At 35.9% G+C, this 20293-nt stretch overlaps 1 protein-coding gene across 2 annotated transcripts in view; it reads right to left on the bottom strand.

Moving 5' to 3' along the window:
- LOC112056403 (GTP cyclohydrolase 1) overlaps window positions 1-13362 on the bottom strand; it is a 49159-nt gene extending 35797 nt beyond the window's left edge. For both annotated transcript variants that reach the window (XM_052886934.1, XM_052886935.1), the window contains exon 1: window positions 13009-13362. In XM_052886934.1, coding sequence (XP_052742894.1) covers window positions 13009-13099 — 91 coding nt within the window. In that variant the 5' untranslated portion in view covers window positions 13100-13362. The remainder of the gene's footprint in view (window positions 1-13008) is intronic.
- Window positions 13363-20293: the final 6931 nt, after the last annotated feature.

Raw genomic sequence — 20293 nt, 5'->3', positions numbered from 1 at the left:
GAGAATAATATTAAACTTTATAGTAATTATAGCTTTATCAATTACTATAAAATTGTGATTTTAAAGTAATTGATAAAGCCATGATAGCTCAGTAGATATAACCTATGCCTCCGATTCCGGAGGTGTGGGTTCGAATCCGGTCCGGGGCATGCACCTCCAACTTAACAGTTGTGTGCATTTTAAGAAATAAATTATCATGTGTCTTAAACGGTGAAGGAAAAACATCGTGAGGAAACCTGCATACCAGAGAATTTCCTTAATTCTCTGCGTGTGTGAAGTCTGCCAATCCGCATTGGGCCAGCGTGGTAGACTATTGGCCTAACCCCTCTCATTCTAAGAGGATACTCGAGCTCAGCAGTGAGCCGAATATGGGTTAATAATGATGATGATGATGATGTATCATTGACTTATGTGACAAATAAAAGGTATTTTATTTTTATTTATTATAAGCGAATCATAGTAAAAAAATATATAGCTACTCGAAGCTAAAAATAAACATGCTGAATATAAATATGCATTTTTATCAAGAAAAAATGCTAAATGCACAACTAAACCGATAACCTCCAATTTATAATCGTTTGTAGAGAGAGGTGAAGGTTGTACCAGTACTTTACTACAAGCAATAAAGTATTTAATTAGATCAATTAGACATTGTTTTTATTACCTAGATACTTTGAGCTTTGCTGCCATTTTTACATTAAATCTGCAATTTTTTTTTATCATCATCATCACCTATATTCGGCTCACAGTTGAGCATGAACCTCCTCTAGTCCACCATGGAACGAAACGTGTGTCATCAACCTGAGGCCTGATGTGCGTGTAATTGTACTAGCAACCAACGTCACCTGGACGTGGATTGTATCCACGGTCACGGAGGCGACAGCAATGATAGATAAACTCTTTCCGAATGGCTTTCTAAGTCAAGGTCCGCTCACAAGAGCAGGGCCGTATTGACTACATCCGCAATGCAATTAACAGGGCCAATTTTGAGAAAGGTCTTTTTTTGGCGTAGTGGTATCATCCGTCCACTGCAGGACATAGGCCTTTTGTAGGGACTTCCAAACATCACGATACTGAGCCACCTGCATCCAGCGAATCCCTGCGACTCGCTTGATGTTGTCAGTCCACCTGGTGGGAGGTCGGCCAACACTGCTTACTAGTGCGGGGTCGCCATTCCAGTACTTTGGGACCCCAACGTCCATCGGCTCTGCGAACTATGTGCAGTGGTATGCGCAGTGGATTTACTAGACGAAGGTCCTGGGTGCAATCCGCGGCTGGGCCGATTGAGGTTTTCTTAATTAGTCCAGGACTGGCTGGCGGGAAGCTTCGGTCGTGGCTAGATGTCATCTTACTAGCAAAGATTGACCGCCAAGCGATATAACGTTAAGGTATGTCGTGTAGAAACCGCAGGGGGTATGGATTTTTATCCAACTCCTAAAGCCTGCTTCCATCTTAGATTGCATTATCACTCAGGTGAGATTGTAGTCCAGGGCAAATTTTTGAATAATAAAAAAATCCATAACGGGATTTTTAAATCGATAAAGATATTTAGAGGTACAGCATCTCGAGACAGATGCCTTACTCATCAGGAACATAAGAAATATTCGTATATATAAATTATAAATCTTCAAAACAAAGGACTCTTTCATTCTTTCATCTTTCCTTTTCAATTTTAATTAATGTCGGAGCGCAAGGCCCCTCGCCGATGATTGGTCCCTAGACAATTACCTACTTTGCTTAATCGTAAATCCGGCTCTGCACAGGAGACGTCCTTAGAGAGTCGTTCCGCCGTCTCATCTTCATCTAGTATTGGGGCACTATATGGTAGATGTTTTTTTTTTTAATAGTGGCTTTTATTAAACGTATTCTGCTATATCAGGTCAGATGGGCTATAGGTTGGGCTAAAAAAAGTTTAAAAATAATGTTTTAGTATTCGTTTCGACGTGTATATTTTTTTTAAGATTTGTTACCTCATATATTAGTCATTTATTAACCAATTTGGAAAATTCTTTTTTGTTTGAAAGAGTAGGTCACATTTTATTTCATGAAAATCAGTTTGGTGATTTTGTGTTAAAATAAGTGAAATACGTCTTAGAAGTCGGTTCAATTTTTATGTTAAATATAAATAAAAGAGATATTATTTAAATTACCTACAGGTCAAGCTAATAAAGTGCGATTAAATTTCCGTCGATTTCTTTGAACTCTGTTAATAAAACCATACACAAAATGTAATCACGTCGGTTGAAGTAAATATAGAAATAAAAATATGACCTCTGTGCTCAAAACTGAAAAGGTCAACTATAAAGTATTATAGTTATTATTAAATTGCGTTTGCCGATGACTTTGTCCGTAGATTTTTAGCAGACCCGACAGATTTGTCTATTTCATTGAATATACATGTTTTTTTAATTCTATACAAGTTAGCCCTTGACTACAATCTCACCTGATGGTAAGTGATGATGCAGTCTACGATGGAAGCGGGCTAACTTGTTAGGAGAAGGATGAAAATCCACACTCCTTTCGGATTCTACACGGCATCGTACCGGAACGCTAAATCGCTTGGCGGTACTTCTTTGCCGGTAGGGTGGTAACTAGCCACGATGAGGCTTCAACCGTGGCTAGTTACCACCTTACCGGCAAAACTAAGTAGCCAGACCTGGACCAATTAAAAAAACCTCCATCGGCCCAGCCGCGGATCGAACCCAGGACCTCCGACTTTTAAATCCACCGCCCATACCACTACGCCACGGAGACCGTAAAATATTTTTGATTGTAATTGTTTTTCGTTTTACTTGAGCCTAGAGTTCATTTCTTAATTAAAGTATTAGAGAATATTAACAAAAGATTTAGTATTTTCTAATATATTTTTTTAAAGAATATTTTATTGAATTGGATTGAAAATGCTATATACTAAATACCTGCTATACATACCTATACCGCTTTATCTATATCATCATGTTAGACAGAGAGATATACAAACGAATTGGAAACCTACACTATCGAGTTATTAAAACATCGTTAGAGAGGTTGTGTGTTCTAGGTTTTAGCAAGTAATACTCTTTTATAGGATGGTTATTTACTATTGTTAGTGTAAATAAAGCATATGAATTGTACATACAAACACACATAGTAAAATGATTTATATATCGAAGTGATAGTGATAATATAGCATTTTTCGAAAATGTCGACCTTGCCATTGCAACCTTGCACGATTCAAAATTAAAACCGGAAGATTACTTACAATTATAATATACTTTTAATATGATAAAGATCTTAAAATGAAATAGTGTTCATTACAATTTAATTTGTTAGGATTATTTTAGCCTCGACCACCTGTTAAGGCTGGCTGTATACGACCTTCTTTGGTTGAGCAATTTTGTAAATAAATCGCAATGCAACATTATTAAATTGATTGCTATTTTCTGAAGTCCAGGATTAAGTATGTAGATATGGTAAAAACTATTATAAATATTATTCATTGTAGTAAATAATGCAATAATATTAAAACTATATATACAATAGGTAATATTAAATTTTGATATTAAATCCCAATTTAATTTTTAGAGAGAATTAAAATTAATACATGTACATCAAGAATCAATATCTCATTTTTCTATTAGTTATAATAGTTAGACGAGTATGATTTTTATCGCTTTATTTTTCGTGTGTGTTTACCTATTTGATTGGTAGGTATTTAAACTAAAAAAAAGTCTATACGCCTCAGATTTTAAGGGTATAATTATTTAAGCACAGATATTATGCTCGCCGTATTCCTAAGTCATCGTTTCTTTTAACTTTTTTTTATTTTATGTAGGCTTAAATTTTTATAAAGTATCTAAATCAAATCGAATAGGCTAAATCAAGTCTATCTATCTTTTTATAGTGATACCGATTGTCTGAAAAAAGGATAAAAAAGCTCTTTTAAATAAGTTTTTTTTTTAATTTAAAATATAAAAGACAAACCTTATTCATGTTGTGGAGATATTTCACGTCTTTGGTCATCACGTCTGTAAGAAGCCTTATTGGTGGCAATGGGTAATGGACGAAAACGCGATATCATCGTCGCACGCTACTATGCAATATCTAATTACTATTACATTATACTAGATAACTAGTTATATTACTACTAATCACTATAAACAACCAGGGCCGTAGCCAGGTGTCCTGATAAGAGTGGGTTTAGAAGTGAATTATAAAATATTGTTGTATATCAATTAGTTAATCATTTTGTAATAAAATAATTAATTTAATTACAATATAATTTGACATTCTCTGAACAAAGGATTGTGATTAACTGGAGTTTTCCAGTTGACTGATTCTCTATTAAAACTTTAATGTGCTGAAAATATTTTTAATCAAAATTTACAATGATATATTTTACGTCATTTGCTTACTTTATAGGTTTCATAATTTGACTAATTACAATTTTTATAAAGTTCCGATAACCGAGATTTGAGTGTATATAGTGTATCTACAACAACAATGCTAATACTTTTTATTTTATATTCAATCTTAAGACATAATCATTATTAATTTGGAGAAGGACGGCGGTTTCACTCACGTAGTTCCCGTTCCCAAGAAAATAAGCGTCTAAAAAGAGTAATTTTCAAAATCAAAAAATCTTGAAATCTCACAAATTTACAATCTTAAACTTTTTTATAATATTCAGTATAGATGAGGTTAATTTTTTTATAACATTCGTTTCTAATCAATCCATGTTTTAACATATAATACTTAAAGAACGTTAATTTTATATTTGAGTTGATATAAATGATAGAAGTGAAAGACTTCCTCTTTCATTCATTTAATTCGTATCGTAATTCGTAACTCATTCTGTAACATGCTATGCCGATCCTGCTTATCCAGGGAATATTTTATTTAAGGTTCCTGTATATCCAATTAAGTAATTCCTTGCTAAAATATTGACGATGTTGTGATAGTTTGAAGTTAAGTAAATAAATAAATCAATCATTTTTTTTGTATCATAACCCCCTCAGATACAAATGGCCTAGTGCCGGCCCTGTCAAATACAACATTGTTACATAAGTAGAGATAAAGAATTGGCAGCAGTCAAGTTCATGTCTCAAAATGTTGTAACATTACATTGACCTTTTGCTCACTAATAAAGTAAGTGGTGATACCGAATAACATAACTTGCTGTCATATACCGAATAGGAAAGTTATATAAAAATAGTAGCTGACATCGCGAGGTTTCACCGGCGTGGTTCCAGTTCCCGTAGAAATACGGGGATAATATATAGCCTTAGCCTTCCTTGATAAATGGGCTATCTAACAATGATAGAATTTTTCAAATCGGACCAGTAGTTTCTGAGATAAGCGCGATGAAGCAAACAAACAAACTCTTCAGCTTTATAATATTAGTATAGATTAATAACTTAGTTGGAATAAGGGTCTGGAACATAATAATAAAAAAAAAACATTTTACCAAACATCTTAAACACCATATAATGACATCATAGTCTCAGTAAACATTCTGTACTTTTGGTATAAATATTAAAAATCATGGTTTGTAATAAAAACTAAAAGGCAAAATGTTGTGTAATGGTGATAATTGAAATCGAAGGCTTAATATTCAAGTTACGTGGGTACCAAACACGTCCTTCCGAGAAGAGCCCACAACAATCTCAGCCATGGTTTTTTTGTTTATCACCATTTTACAATATATGTTTAATTCTAAATAGTTACAGTAACATAGTGAATTTCATTTCTAAGCTTTTTTATCGTTTAAATAACCAAAATCGGTGTAAACTTTCTTTCCTTATATCCCTATTTATGTTTCTGGCAATATACATACCAGTTTTTATAACTATGCTATTTACCGTATTTCACTCCCTTCTGTTCTTATTTTCGAGTGTTCTAAATTAAATTAATAGATAAATAAACTAGTTTTAAATATTGGATAAAAGCAGGCGTTAGTTTGCAGAAGTTCATCATGATTATATAATGATTTATTTATTTTGCTATCCTCCGCGAAAAGCCGACGAACCCATGCGACAACGTCACCCAGGTCCGACAAACATCCTCGGGAGATGTTGACTCTACAACGTGCAATTGCAAAGTCAAAAGCAACGAGTATAGTGTAAGAAATAGTAGTGTGAGATGGATATGACGTCGCTCGATCTCGTGTGTCCACATATCTTGTTGTGTAATTCTTTATGGGTTACTTGGGGTAGGTAAGAAGCGTGACTTGAGTGGAAAAGGGGAGAGTTTGTTAACTGTCAAAGTCGTCCTTAACCCTACACACGACGTTCACAAGTGCGTGACTCAACTCAAGGTCATTTGCCATTCTAGGGTCTTATTTTGGTTACAGTTTGATTTGTCAATTATGTTATCCTGACAAATGTTGTGAATCATAAACCGTTGTTCGTCATTGGTTTTCTTATTTTTGTATTCCAGTTCGGAGTCTGCTGGAACAATTTATTTCTTTCTGAAACTGGTATCTGTCTTGGTATTTGGTTAAATACTAGGACATCATCCTTGGGCAACTTGCAAATCATTCTGAGTAATAACCATAAAATAATAGAATCGTTATGATACGCAAGTTTCTGCTTAGTTAGGTTTACGGGCATGGTCTAATTAGCACCAAGGCTTGTAGTGTAAGAGACGGTCGTAGGCTTTCCACTAATTCTAGTACAACTAATGTAAAACAATTTTTATTTTAATTTATTTTTTAACATAAATAGTAAAAAAAGGTTACAAGAAATATAGCCTATGTGATACTCACAAACGATTTTTTTTGGCAAATTTCTATTGTCAAAAGAATTTTCAAAATCGGTTTAGTAGATCCAGAGGTTACCCCATACAACAAAAAGCATATAAGTAAAATTTTTAAATTTTTTTTAAATTTATGCGTTTACCTCCTATGACCTCACAAAATTTACCACTTTATAATATTAGTACAGATTTATAAATAAGTTATTTACAACATTTGTATCCAGTAAGAATAAAATGCTTAAAAATGTATCTGTGAATATACTCGATAATTTAAGCCGTTTCTGACAGGACCACATGCAACAGCACTGTGTGAAAAATCTAAATCTTTATGTTATTCTACATGGCTTGGATTAATACATCACCGGTTTAGCACCGCCTTCATACTGATCAGCAGGTAGAACATATTAATATTATGGTGTTCTTTTTCGCTTTTTAGTTTAGTACGTTTTTAGGTTTTGAAGTCGGTTGTATTTTTTTATTAAAATTTTATTCTAACATGAACATTAGCTGTTTTTGACACGTATTGTAGGACTTGCGTAATTACTTGTAGGAAATATTGCGACCATCTCTTAGACTATTATTGAAAAGCACTTGCAGCCTCGAAGGCTCTTGGTAACTACAAGCATGATATGATTCATACTCGACTGTTGAAGCACTGTCTGGTTTTGTAATATATATAGTTAGCGGAAGAAACAAATGGCAAACCTAATTTTAAGAAGAATGAGGAGATTCGTATAAGTTAATGGTATAGGTACTCGTAGAAGCTCAAGTTGCAATGCGCTGAGGGACGATGAGAATAAAGATTTTTTTTTCTTTTAGTAATTTTTTATTAAATTTTTGTTATTAAAATTACTCAAATTTTACCTACAATTAAAAAAACTCTACATTAAAAAATCTGATGAATAGTAAAATATTTTTTTTTGTTATACTTTTAGATGATTACCATGAATGAAACCAACATATATTAAATTGAACCATTTATGAGGTTTATAGTTTAATTGAAACATTTGATTTGTATTCAAAAAATATTGAAAATCAATTTTGAACAAAAAGCAGGGTACATAAACAAAACGTGACGGTGATCCCACAAAAGCTAAAATCGTGTTGTGGAGAATGAGATAAGAGATAAACATTGGAATTCCAAGGTGCTAGCATGGCAAATGGTGACCCTGCTGAAGAAGGTAAGAGAATGACCAGCAGATCCATCCATCCATCCAGCTAATGCGATGATGACGATGAATATACTCAACGACGGCCTCCGCGACGCAGTGGTATGCGCGCTGAATTTATATGACAGAGGTCCTGGGTTCGATCCTCGGCTGCGCTGATTGAGGTTTTCTGAATTGGTCCAGGTCTGGCTGGTGGGAGGCTACAGCCATGACTAGTTACCACACTACCGGCAAAGACATACCGGCAAGCGACTTAGCGTTCTGATAATTCCGACAGCGTTTTCATCATACTCTTAACAAGTTGGCCAGCTTTCATCTTAGATTGCACCACTTACCATCAGGTGTGATTGTGGTCAAGGGCCAACTTGTAAAAAAAAAAAAAGACGGCCATAGGTCAACATAGCAGGAGAGAGGGACAAACACTGCGTCTTTGGGTGAGTACTTAATGGCCTAATGGATACTTAATGCCCTAACGACCAAAGAAGGAGCTATTAATAAAAATAAACTGTAACAATTACAATAATAAACAAATGACATATTTTCCATTACCGTGATGTCCTTGATCGAGTGGGTTTTTCCAGATGTGACAGTAAGCTAAAGTAGCTACATCCGGTAAATATCCGGGACTGAAAAACCCCGGCGTTATTTATGGAATTAATAGTTTTTTAACCCCTGACGTGTAGGTATAAGAGGTGTTTGTTGAGTTTGACGTGTGTTTTTTTTTTTATTCTTTTACAAGTTAGCCCGTTACTACAATCTCACCTGATGGTAAGTGACGATGCAGTCTAGGATGGAAGCGCGCTAACTTGTTAGGAGGAGGATGAAAATCCACACCCCTTTTGGTTCCTACACGGTATCGTACCGGAACGCTAAATCGCTTGGCGGTACGTCTTTGCCGGTAGGTTGGTAACTAGCCACGGCCGAAGCCTCTCACCAGCCAGACCTGAACTAATTAAGAAAATCTCAATCTGCCCAGCCGGGGATCGAGCCCAGGACCTCCGTTTTGTAAATCCACCGCGCATACCACTGCGCCACGGAGGCCGTAAAAATGTGTCTCTGTATATGTGTGTCAGTTTGTGGCATTGCATACCTTCTAAAGTAATTAGTTACAATAATATTTAAGGAGAAAGTTTGTGTGTGTCTGCAAGTGTGTGTTTGTTCCTCCTTTACGCTGCGGCTACTGAAGCGGTTTGTCTGAAATTTGGAATGGAAGTAGATTTTACGCTGGATTAACACATAGGCATTTTCATCCCGGAAAATCCATGGTTTCCGCGGGATTTGTGGATAACTGAATTAGCGCGGACGAAGTCGCGGGCGTTAGCTTGTAAATAAATAGTTAGACTTGCACAATATACACATCATTACTTCGCCCCAAAGTATGCGTATAGCCTGTGTTATATGTACTAATATAAGTAATGGACCGATTATGATAATTTTTGGTTTGACCGATTATGATAAATTTGTCAACTGTCTACTATCAAATGCGGATCAGGACCCATGAACCGTGCTACCTTCCAAAGCTACCGTAGTCGAAACTCCGTACTTACTTTTGGTAAGACTCGGACCAAATACGTATGGACTTGAATTGCACTCAAATTCATCTACAAAATTGTCTTTTTTATGGTGGACTAGGTAAACTCACACATCGAAAATACTTAACTTCACACTACACACAACTATCAATTTGATTTGCAACACACATGTTTAATTTTTACACAGACTAACAAACACATCACTTCGGCTCGTTACACAGAATAGTTTGACGACAACCGTGGCGCAGTGGTATGCGCGGTGGATTTATAAGAAGGAGGTCCTGGGTTCGATGACTGCCTGGGCCGCTTGAGGTTTTCTCAATTGGTCCAGGTCTGGCTGGTGGGAGGCTTTGGTCGTGGCAAATTACCACCCTACCTACAAAGACGTACCGCCAAGCGATTTAGCGTTCCGGTACGATTTCGTGTAGAAACCGAAAGGGGTGTGGATTTTCACTAACAAGTTAGGCCGCTTCTATCTTTGATTGCATCATCACTTACCATCAGGTGAGATTGTAGTCAAGGGCTAACTTGTAAAGTCGATTGGTCGATCGATATTTTGCTGTTCCGGCTGAAGAATTGATTCTTTTTAGGTATTGTTTTTATTACAAATTTAATATAATTAATTTAGAAATACACAAATGAAACCACGGCTCTACCATTTTGGTACCTACGCATTTCTGTATTTCGATCTGAAATATTTTCTAGTTTCGTTCTTTCTAAACCGCATTGTACGTAGTCGGGTTTCGTAGTTTTTAAACTTTACTTTGTTACTCTATTACATTCAAAGTTAAAAAGACTTCCAATAGTAGAAAGACTAAAGCAAAATGTGGAGAAAAAAAAATATATTCAATTTAATTTCATTGTTTCCAATCAGATCATTACCTGCACAGCATCCAAGAACCGGATTTTTTGACCTTGGTCCGATAAATCTAATTAATTATTTATAGCTATAATTCTCAGTCGAGTACCACAGAAATACTTCTATTGTTACGGAATGTACCTTTGTACATAAATAAAGATATTTCTGGCTGACATTGTAACTTGTAACCTAGTTTTCCTGCGAATGAAAAACTGACAAGACATTCGAATATACTTAGATCAAGTAAATTCTTACTTTCCAGCCTAGATAAACTCACACATCGAAAATACTTCACTTTACACTACACACAACTATCAATTTGATTTGCAACACACATGTTTAATTTTTACACAGACTAACAAACACATCACTTCGGCTCGTTACACAGAATATTCGATTAGGTACTTGATCGATCGATATTTTGCTGTTCCGGCTGAAGAATTGATTCTTTTTAGTATAGTTTTTATTACAAACTAGCTGACACCGCGCGGTTTCACCCGCGTGGTTCCCGTTCCCGTAAGAATATGGGGATAATATATAGCCTATAGCCTTCCTCGATAAATGGGCTTTCTAACACTGAAAGAATTTTTCAATTTGGCCCAGTAGTACCTGAGATTAGCGCGTTCAAACAAACAAACTCTTCAGCTTTATAATATTAAGTATAGATATACATTTAAATAAAATTGAAGTATCTGTCTGTGGTTTTAAAATAACTGTTTACCCGACTGCAAGAAGGGTTATATTTTTCGCGCCTATCTTGTATATATGTAATATTCTTTATTACCTCATATCTTCCAAACCGCTGAACAGATTTACCTTATTAAGATATCGTTAGATATGACTTAATAATCCAAGTGTTCTTAAATTGTTTTTTTTTAAAACCAACACGACGACTGTAAGACGCTATAAACTCGAGGTCAAAAAAATATTTTTTTTTCGAATATTGCGTTATGGGTATCAAATTCAAGGGCTCATCAAGAGGATTTTAAAATGGTATGTCATGGCCATATTAAAAAACTTACAACTAGGAAAACGTTATTTATTAATCGCTATACAAAATTCGCGAGGCATATGACATAGGTGCGAGCAGGTTAGGCAGTCGGGTTTTTTACATTTTTAATTATTGATTTTTTCAAGTGCTAATTACATAGCATTAGTTTTTATTTAGTGCTAATTACATGATACTAAAACATAAAGTTTTTGTCTGTCTGTCTGTCTTTCTCTTTGTCTGGGCTACTCTCAGGAACGGCTGAACCGATTTTAATGGGCTTTCACTGGAAGAGAGAAGGTTATCGACCCGCATATTAGTACTACTACTTTTTATATAAAAAATACATAGTCCGGCGGGATTTGGGAAAAACAAAATAAAGTCGCAGGCGGGTAGATACCTACGATTATTATACATTATAAGTATAATAAGTCAAAAATAAAAATAGGCTGAAAATTAAGAATTTACTTGGTCTAAGCCCGCATTCGCACGAGCGTTTAAATATACGTTATGTTGCGTTGCAAGGCAGGAAGTAATAGGAAATTCAGAAAATAGTACACTATGTCAATCCTATAACAGAGAAGATAAACATACGTTCCTAGTTATATTTTTTTTTTATTAAAAAATGTATTGGAAAAGGGAGTGTCAGAAAATAGTACTCCTATAGTCCATCGGGATGGAATCAAACCCATAACATCTCGGTTTGAGTAACCCTCTTACCGTGCTATAGAGCTATTTATGATGGCTATTGTTGAATATTGTCAATCCGAAAAATATATTTTGACCGTCGCCGTGGCGCAGTGGTATGCGCGGTGGATTTACGAAACGGAGGTCCTGGGTTCGATCCCCGGCTAGGCCGACTGAGATTTTCTTAATTGGTCCAGGTTTGGCTGGTGGGAGGTTTCGGCTGTGGCTAGTTACCACCCTACCGGCAAAGACGTACCGCCAAGCGATTTAGTGTTCCGGTGCGATGTCGTGTAGAAACCGAAAGGTGTGTGACTTTTCATCCACCTCCTTAACAAGTTAGTCTGCTTCCATCTTAGACTGCATCATCACTTACCACCAGGTGAGATTGTAGTCAAGGGCTAACTTGTGAAGAAAAAAAAATCCTCTGCAATGTTGCGCGAGTAAAATGTGTGATAAACAAAATAAAATGATTTTTCTTTTGTATTGAAAGAAAGAAAAAATGTTTTTTGGACTCACAGACAGACTCATAAACACAGAAGGCACCAAAAAATATATTTTTAAAAAAGGAACTAAAAATAAATGAAATGTGATGGTACCAGTATGGTCTTCACTCACTATGCTACGCTAGTGATAATCCACCAGAGCAACGCTGGTTTTTCGTGGAGCCATGTGGTTATATTGGTTCTTTTGTATTAGGTATTTATTAAAAAAAAAAAACAAATTTTTCACAGTAGAACGTGGATAAAACTTTAGAATATAGACAATTAGGTTTAATTTAAAGATTCATGAATACTGAAATTCATGAATTTGTTTTTACAATAAATTAAATTAAATTGTTGTTCAAAATAAATTAAATCAAACCTAAAATATTTTTTGTTTGATAATAAAGCTTAGATTATTATTTTTGTAAACCAATTTTTTTTTCTGTAGTAAAATTTCTAAAAAATAACGTTTGATCCTATTAAGAACTCCTTTGTCCGCCTTGTATTAGCTGAAAAAAAAAGGCTTTCGCTTTCTAAAAATTCATAATAAACTTACCGTTGTCATTCTTCTTTCCATTCTTCGTAACGATGATCGATCCGTTTCCATTCTTTTCCAAACACTGGCTGGTGGGTACGAGTTCCTTCATTTTCACTTTTGAATTTTTAAATTTAGAACGCGCGGATTCTGCCCGTTTCGCGCGCTTTTCAACGTCACTTTGACAGAGAACAAAATGTAGCTCTACCGTTGGCAATGGCGGCAATTATTGGAGCGGGGAACTTGTCTGCCACGGAGTTACGGCCAAGGTAATCTGAGAACGATACTATAATCGTAATAAATATATATGGAACGGAATCCGGCGGTTATGACTTGGGCTGAAAAATTTAAAAAGTTCAAAAAAAGAAGTCGCGTTATCGATGGCGTGTGTTGTAGTGGGGCGCAATTTTTTTTTCTTTATATAAAGCAAAGGTTTTTCCTAATATTGTGTAATAGTTTAATATAAACAATGCGCAGATCAGGAATTTATATGACAAAATAATTATTGTAGTAATTAACTGATATAGGAAAATTCTTATTAGATATCATAAAGTTATCTTACCTACTACATTTTGACTGCAGCGTAAGTACTTGCTCACATCTTTGAAAACGATTATAATCCGCAAATAATAATTATTATTTGCGGTCTTTTAGATCATAATGCGGCTTATGGTCAAGCAATTTTATTATAAACAATGATAATTTTATTATAAACTAAACTATTATGCCACATAGCACCTTGGGCCTAGGTGTATTCAGGAATATATCATACCATATTGCTCCAATTTAGTTGTTTTTTTCATTTCATTTTGTTTTTTTCTGATTGTGTAAGTGCCGTGAGGTGTTTTTTGGGACCCACGTGACCCACTAAGCGTGACCCAATAAGGAGCCTAACTTAGCTACATAGAGAAATTCGTAAGGAGTCGCACAAAATTGTGAACATAGAGAAACATGGTGGCAAGGCGTTGTCCTTCCAAGCTATCTTTCAGACTTCGGTGCACCCAATAACTAATATGCCCACTGAAAATTGTCCGACAAGGATCATCATAAACAGCCCACATTTAACTCACTATTGGGCACGAGTTTAAACTAAAAGATTAGGCTAATAATCCACCACGCTGGCCCAATGCGGATTAGCAGACAGAGAATGAAGAAAATCCTCAGGTATGCAAAGCGACCGACAAAGACGTACCGCCAAGCGATTTAGCGTTCCGGTACGATGTCGTGTAGAAACCGAAAGGAGTGTGGATTTTCATCCTCCTCCTAACAAGTTAGCCCGCTTCCATCTTAGATTACATCATCACTTACCATCAGGTGAGATTGTAGTCAAGGGCTAACTTGTAAAGAATAAAAAAAAAAAATGCAGGTTTCCTCACGATGTTTTTCCTGCACCGTTTGAGACAAGTTATATTTACATTATCTAAAATGCTAAAGTTAGAGGTGCATGCCCCTGACCGGATTCGAAGTCCTCCGAATCGATGGCAGAGGTCGGATCCACTAGGCTATCATGTCTCGTGGGCTATCACGTCCGACAAGGATCACTTGATTTTACTTAAATATATTTCTTATCTTAGAAGTCATGATAGCCCAATGGATATGACCACTGCCTCCGATTCCGGAGGGTTTGGTTCGAATCCGGTCCGGGGCATGCACCTCCAACTTTTCAGTTGTGTGCATTTTAAGAAATTAAATATCACGTGTTTCAAACGGCGAAGGAAATAATCATGAGGAAACCTGCATACCAATTTTCTTAATTCTCTGCGTGTGTGAAGTCTGCCAATCCGCATTGGGCCAGCGTGGTGGCCTATTGGCCTAACTCCTCTCATTCTGAGAGGAGACTCGAGCTCAGCAGTGAGGCGAATATGGGTTGATAATGACAACGACATTTCTTTACCTAGCTATTTAGCAAATATAGGTTTCAGATCATAACGTTCGTGAACCTCGATTTCGATTTTCGATCGAATTCATGTAAATGGTTTTCTTCTTATTTTTTCAGATAAATTACAACTGGATTGTATTACTGCTATTTTTATCCAAAAAAAAATTGATTATGCCTTCCATTAATATTTTTGTACGTACGACTCGATGGAAAGTTTTCTTAATTACATTATAATGGCGAAATTAATTTTTGTATATCAGCTTCTAAAGGTTCATAATGACTTTGCTAATCTTATTAAAAAAGCCGTTTGAATATCAAATAATTTAGTTTAATATCAGTTAAGTTTGTATAAACAATAAGCAATAAATAATTTGTAAAATTAATAATTATATGTCGCCGTGGAAGCTTGGCTCACTGAGGGATCGGTGGCCCCAAACCTGATAATTATCATGTTTGCTCTTTAGTTGTTTCGAATCGGCTTATTGTCTAGTGGTCTAGTCATTTTGCAGTAAAAGTGCTGATCCGTTTTGATTTAATTAATAATTGGTCTCTCAAGTAATGATGACAGGTGACAGCAGTAAAAAATAAACTCTTTAGGTTCTGTGTTGAGATTTTGCTGTCATAACGGTCAGCAAAATCTACGTTAATTAATTTAATAAATTTAGAATCAAGTTTTCATGTAATTAGGTTTTGATTTTTTATTTACTCTTTAAGTAATTAAGATTGTCCGTACGCTCTATCTGCCTATTATTGATTAATCTGTGTTGTGAGTATAACAAAATATGAATAAGTAGTTGTCTGCTACTTTGTTTGGGTTCACGTTACAACCCCATTCCCTAACCCATCCTTACCGTTAGAAAGGAATAGGTAATAAGGCTTCATAAACTTTTATTTTCCGTCGGTAGGCTTTCGCCGTTGTTAGTCGACACCCTTTTACTAAACGTGCCGCAAAACGTTATGCCGTTCAAAGATTTTATACTATTAGACTAGCTTAAGCCGTGCGGTCTCACGCGCGTGGTTCCCGTTCCCGTAGGAATACACGGAGATGATATAGCCTATAGCCTCCCCCGATAAATGAGCTATCCTATATAACTATAAATGACTTCCTGAGATTAACGCGTTCAACCAAACAAACAAACAAGCTCTTCAGCTTAAGATTGTCACTAGCGCGTCAAAATTTAGGCGAATAAAGGTTTTGACGGCCTCTGTAACGCAGTGGTTCTGTGACGGCTTCGGCCGTGGCTAGTTACCACCCTACTTACCAAAGACGTATCGCAAATTTAGCGTTCCGGTACGATGTCGTGTACAAACCGAAAGGGGTGCGGATTTTCATGTAACGCCTAACAAGTTAGCCCGCTCCCATCCTAGATTGTATCATCACTTATCATCAGGTGAGATTGTAGTCAAGGGCTAACTTTTAAAGAAAAAAAAACATAGAGCACTTATACCTGCACTTTTTATATCCGTAGCTATAATAGATAAACATATCTACGTAAACGATTTTCTGTCGAAGCGTGGCAAAGGAATCCATTACTCCCTATACATAATAAACTTCCCCAGATTAACGCCTATTCATAATTATGCAATTTTAACAATGAACAATATTAAAAAATATTTAAATAGATGATCAGAAAAGCGAAAAATCTATGAAAATCTATGTACTTAGGGGCTCGTATTTTTATTTTTTAATCGTACACTGACATACTTAAATACCCAACCGTTTCTATTAATGTGTTATGTGACAGTGACCCTATAATTCTATCACTTACCGTTGGGTGAGATGCTTAGCTTTTTGCAAACACAAGGACAAGCAAAAACATCACACGAAAATTTAGGAATAAACAGCGCATGTTTCTACTAGCGGACACCAGCGACTTCGTCCGCCCTTAGACCTTTTTAACCCTACTAATATTATAAACGCGAAAGTTTGTATGGATGTTTGGATGTATGTTTGGCTGTTTGTTGCTCTTTAACGCCGCAACTACTGAAGCGATTTGGTTGAAATTTGGAATGGAAATAGATTTTACTCTGGATTAACACATAGGCTACTTTTTATTCTGAATATTTGCGAAAACTGATGATTTTCATGATATTAATGTTTGTTACTCTTTCACGCCTCAACTACTGAACCGAATTAGCTGAAATTTGGTATTGACATATACTATAGTCTGGATTAAAACATAGGCTACTTTTTATCCCGGAAAAATCCAGGTGTCCTAGGGATTTGTGAATAATTCCACGAGACGAAGTCACGGGCGTCCGCTAGTCCGGCCATATCACAAAATCCGTTCTTACCTACTAACTATAAACTACCTCCCTACCAAATTTCAGCTTTTTACATCAAGCGAGCATCTCGAGATTTCCTAACCTTTCACATTTATAGATTATGATGACTTCCTAACTAAACCTGTGTAGGTACATCTTAGTGAACCTATACTAATATTATAAAGCTGAAGAGTTTGTTTGTTTGTCTGTTTGATTGAACGCGCTAATCTCAGGAACTACTGGTCCGATTTGAAAAATTCTTTCAGTGTTAGATAGCCCACTTATCGAGGAAGGCTATAAGCCATATTTTATCCCTGTATTTTTACGGGAACGGGAACCACGTGGGTAAAACCGCGCGGCATCTACTCGTAGTATGATAACTGTGATAAACTCTAACACCTCTGTTTATTTCCAAATGTTATTAATTTAAATAAAGTACATTGATAAATCTTTTGTTTATAAAAACTTATCAAAAACCGTTACATAATTCTAATTAAATTTTATTATATTATGCTAATTTGTACGGTAAGTTTATCATTATTCTGAATAGGATAGATATTGTACAGTATTTTTTTTTTTCTTTTTTTAATCTTTACAAGTTAGCCCTTGATTACAATCTCACCTGATGGTAAGTGATGATGTAATCTAAGATGGAAGCGGGCTAACTTGTTAGGAGGAGGATGAAAATCCACACCCCTTTCGGTTTCTACACGGCATCGTACCGGAACGCTAAATCGCTTGGCGATACGTCTTTGCCGGTAGGGTGGTAACTAACCACGGCCGAAGCCTCCCACCAGCCAGACCTGGACAAATTAAGAAAATCTTAATCTGCCCAGCCGGGGATCGAACCCAGGACCTCCGTCTTGTATATCCACCGCGCATACCACTGCGCCACGGAGGCCGTCAAATATATTGTGTATGTGATATTTTATGTTTGTGAATTTGCTTAACCCTATTTGTACAGCAAATTGTAATTAGTAACGATTTTTAAATCAACCCCTTGGGGAACGTAAATTGCAATTGTGACGAAGTTTTTGAAAATTATATACTATCTATCTAACATTTTTGGAATCCTTATTAAATGAACATGTTTTTAAGTTAGATGTACAACTTGGCGTAGTACACTTTTTTTAACTGTGACCTCTAAAAGTACATACAAAACATCGTTACAATAAAAAATGTAACAACCAGTTTCTTTATGTAAAGCTAAAGTAACAGTAAAAGTAGTAAGTAGTAAAGAAGACTTTATTTTTCAGTGAATAAGACCGTCACTTTTGATTTATGACGTTACTTTGACTGTTACTTGCGATGAAGAAACTGGCCGTAATTCGTTAACAAAAAAAAATCATTTAGTGAAACAACTATTTAAAAATCAAGCATAAAATTAACGTTCAAGTAATTTTTCAGCTCGGATTAATTACGATATTTTAGAATTTTGGAGAAAGATATATATTTCGTTAATTTAGTAGGCCTTGATGTCAGCTATCACCCTGTAGATTATGTCGAACTATTTACGAAACAACCTGTATATACGCAGCTGTTATATATCGTTCTTAGTCTAATCCATAATTATTTTGTTTAAATACATACATAGTACCTATGTCCTAGAGTACTAGGTACGATAGCAGCAGTGCACTGAGCAGTGATAGCCCAGTGGATTTGACCTCTGCCTCCGATCCCGGAGGGTGTGGGTTCAAATCCGGTCCGGGGCATGCACCTCCAACTTTTCATTTGTGTGCATTTTAAGAAATTAAATATCACGTGTCTCAATCAGTGAAGGAAAACATCGTGAGGAAACCTGCATACCAGCGAATTATCTTAATTCTCTGCGTGTGTGAAGTCTGCCAATCCGCATTGGACCAGCGTGGTGGACTATTGACCTAACCCCTCTCATTCTGAGAGAAGACTCGAGCTCAGCAGTGAGCCGAATATGGGTTGATGACGATGAGTAGGTCTTGATGTCAGCCTTGTAGAATATGTCGAACTATTTACGGGACACCCTGTACATGTTGCTATTTATCGTTTTTAGTGTAGTCCATAATTATTTTGTTTAAATACAGACATAAGTACTAGGTACGATACGTATACTATTATCTATACTAATAGGATAGGGGTGGTTGAAAGTTTACATCGAGTTTCACGCGGACGAAGTCGCGGGCGTCGGCTAGTTAAATATATTATAGTGGGCTAATTTGTCAGTCTTATCAACTATAAAACAAAAAGAATCCAAGGAGTTATTCTCGTGTCGGTAAAAACCCTGGTTAATAAGTAACCGCCTGCTGAATTTCTTAGAAGCCGTTTATTAGCAAAATTAATTTAAAGGAAAAACGCTAGCTTATACTATTGCCTAGAGCAGATTAACGAATTTAGTCCAGTTAGTTAGTTAAGATGAAGTCTATGTAGCTTGGCAAGTTCGTTCGTAACTCTCCCAATGGTGCGCGCGGGCCGGGGGCGTGTAGCGAGGAATGAAAAACCAACGAATGATGCACCTCACTTCCCCGCACTCACGACTTGACACCCACGCAGTCTCTCCCCCCGTCGCCCGCATATCATATACTGTAAATGTAAATATCATATATCATTTAAATCATATATTGTAAATTAACAGTACAGTAGGTAAGTACATGAACTTTTCTTTCTCTTAAAAATTTTCAGTAAAATTTCTCAGTCCAAAATTTTTAGTTCTTTCTTTTCTATGATTTTAATTTATTACTAACGGACGTCCCCCCGACTTAGTCCGTGTCCGCAAATAGATTGATAATGAATAGTGTCGCGAGTACTGTCTAACCCTTAATTCGCAGTCTATAATGAAACTATCAAAGCAATTTGTTGACACTGGCTGTGTCTAGCAAACGTTGATTTGTTGAATTGTTAATGTGGAATAAGAGCATGCGACGGCTAGACTTACCTCATTTCATGAAGGCTGAATGTTTGTCACCCTGCTAGGGTTGCCAACTATACTGTTTCAAACAGTATTTTACTGTTTTTCGCTAAATTATACTTTTTACTGTTGAACAAAAATAATGTTTTTAGCATCAAATTGCAAACACATATTTTTTTTTCATTAATGAATGCAAAGTGGCGAGAGGATAGAAAAAGAGCATCAATTTAATAAAACTTAGCACCTTATTACTTTTAATTTTATTTGAGATGAGGCGTATG

Source organism: Bicyclus anynana, chromosome 18, assembly GCF_947172395.1.
Source record: "Bicyclus anynana chromosome 18, ilBicAnyn1.1, whole genome shotgun sequence".
Taxonomy (NCBI): Eukaryota; Metazoa; Arthropoda; class Insecta; order Lepidoptera; family Nymphalidae; genus Bicyclus; species Bicyclus anynana.
The sequence above is the reverse complement of the archived record's forward strand: the minus strand, read 5'-3'. Positions and strand labels throughout refer to the sequence as shown.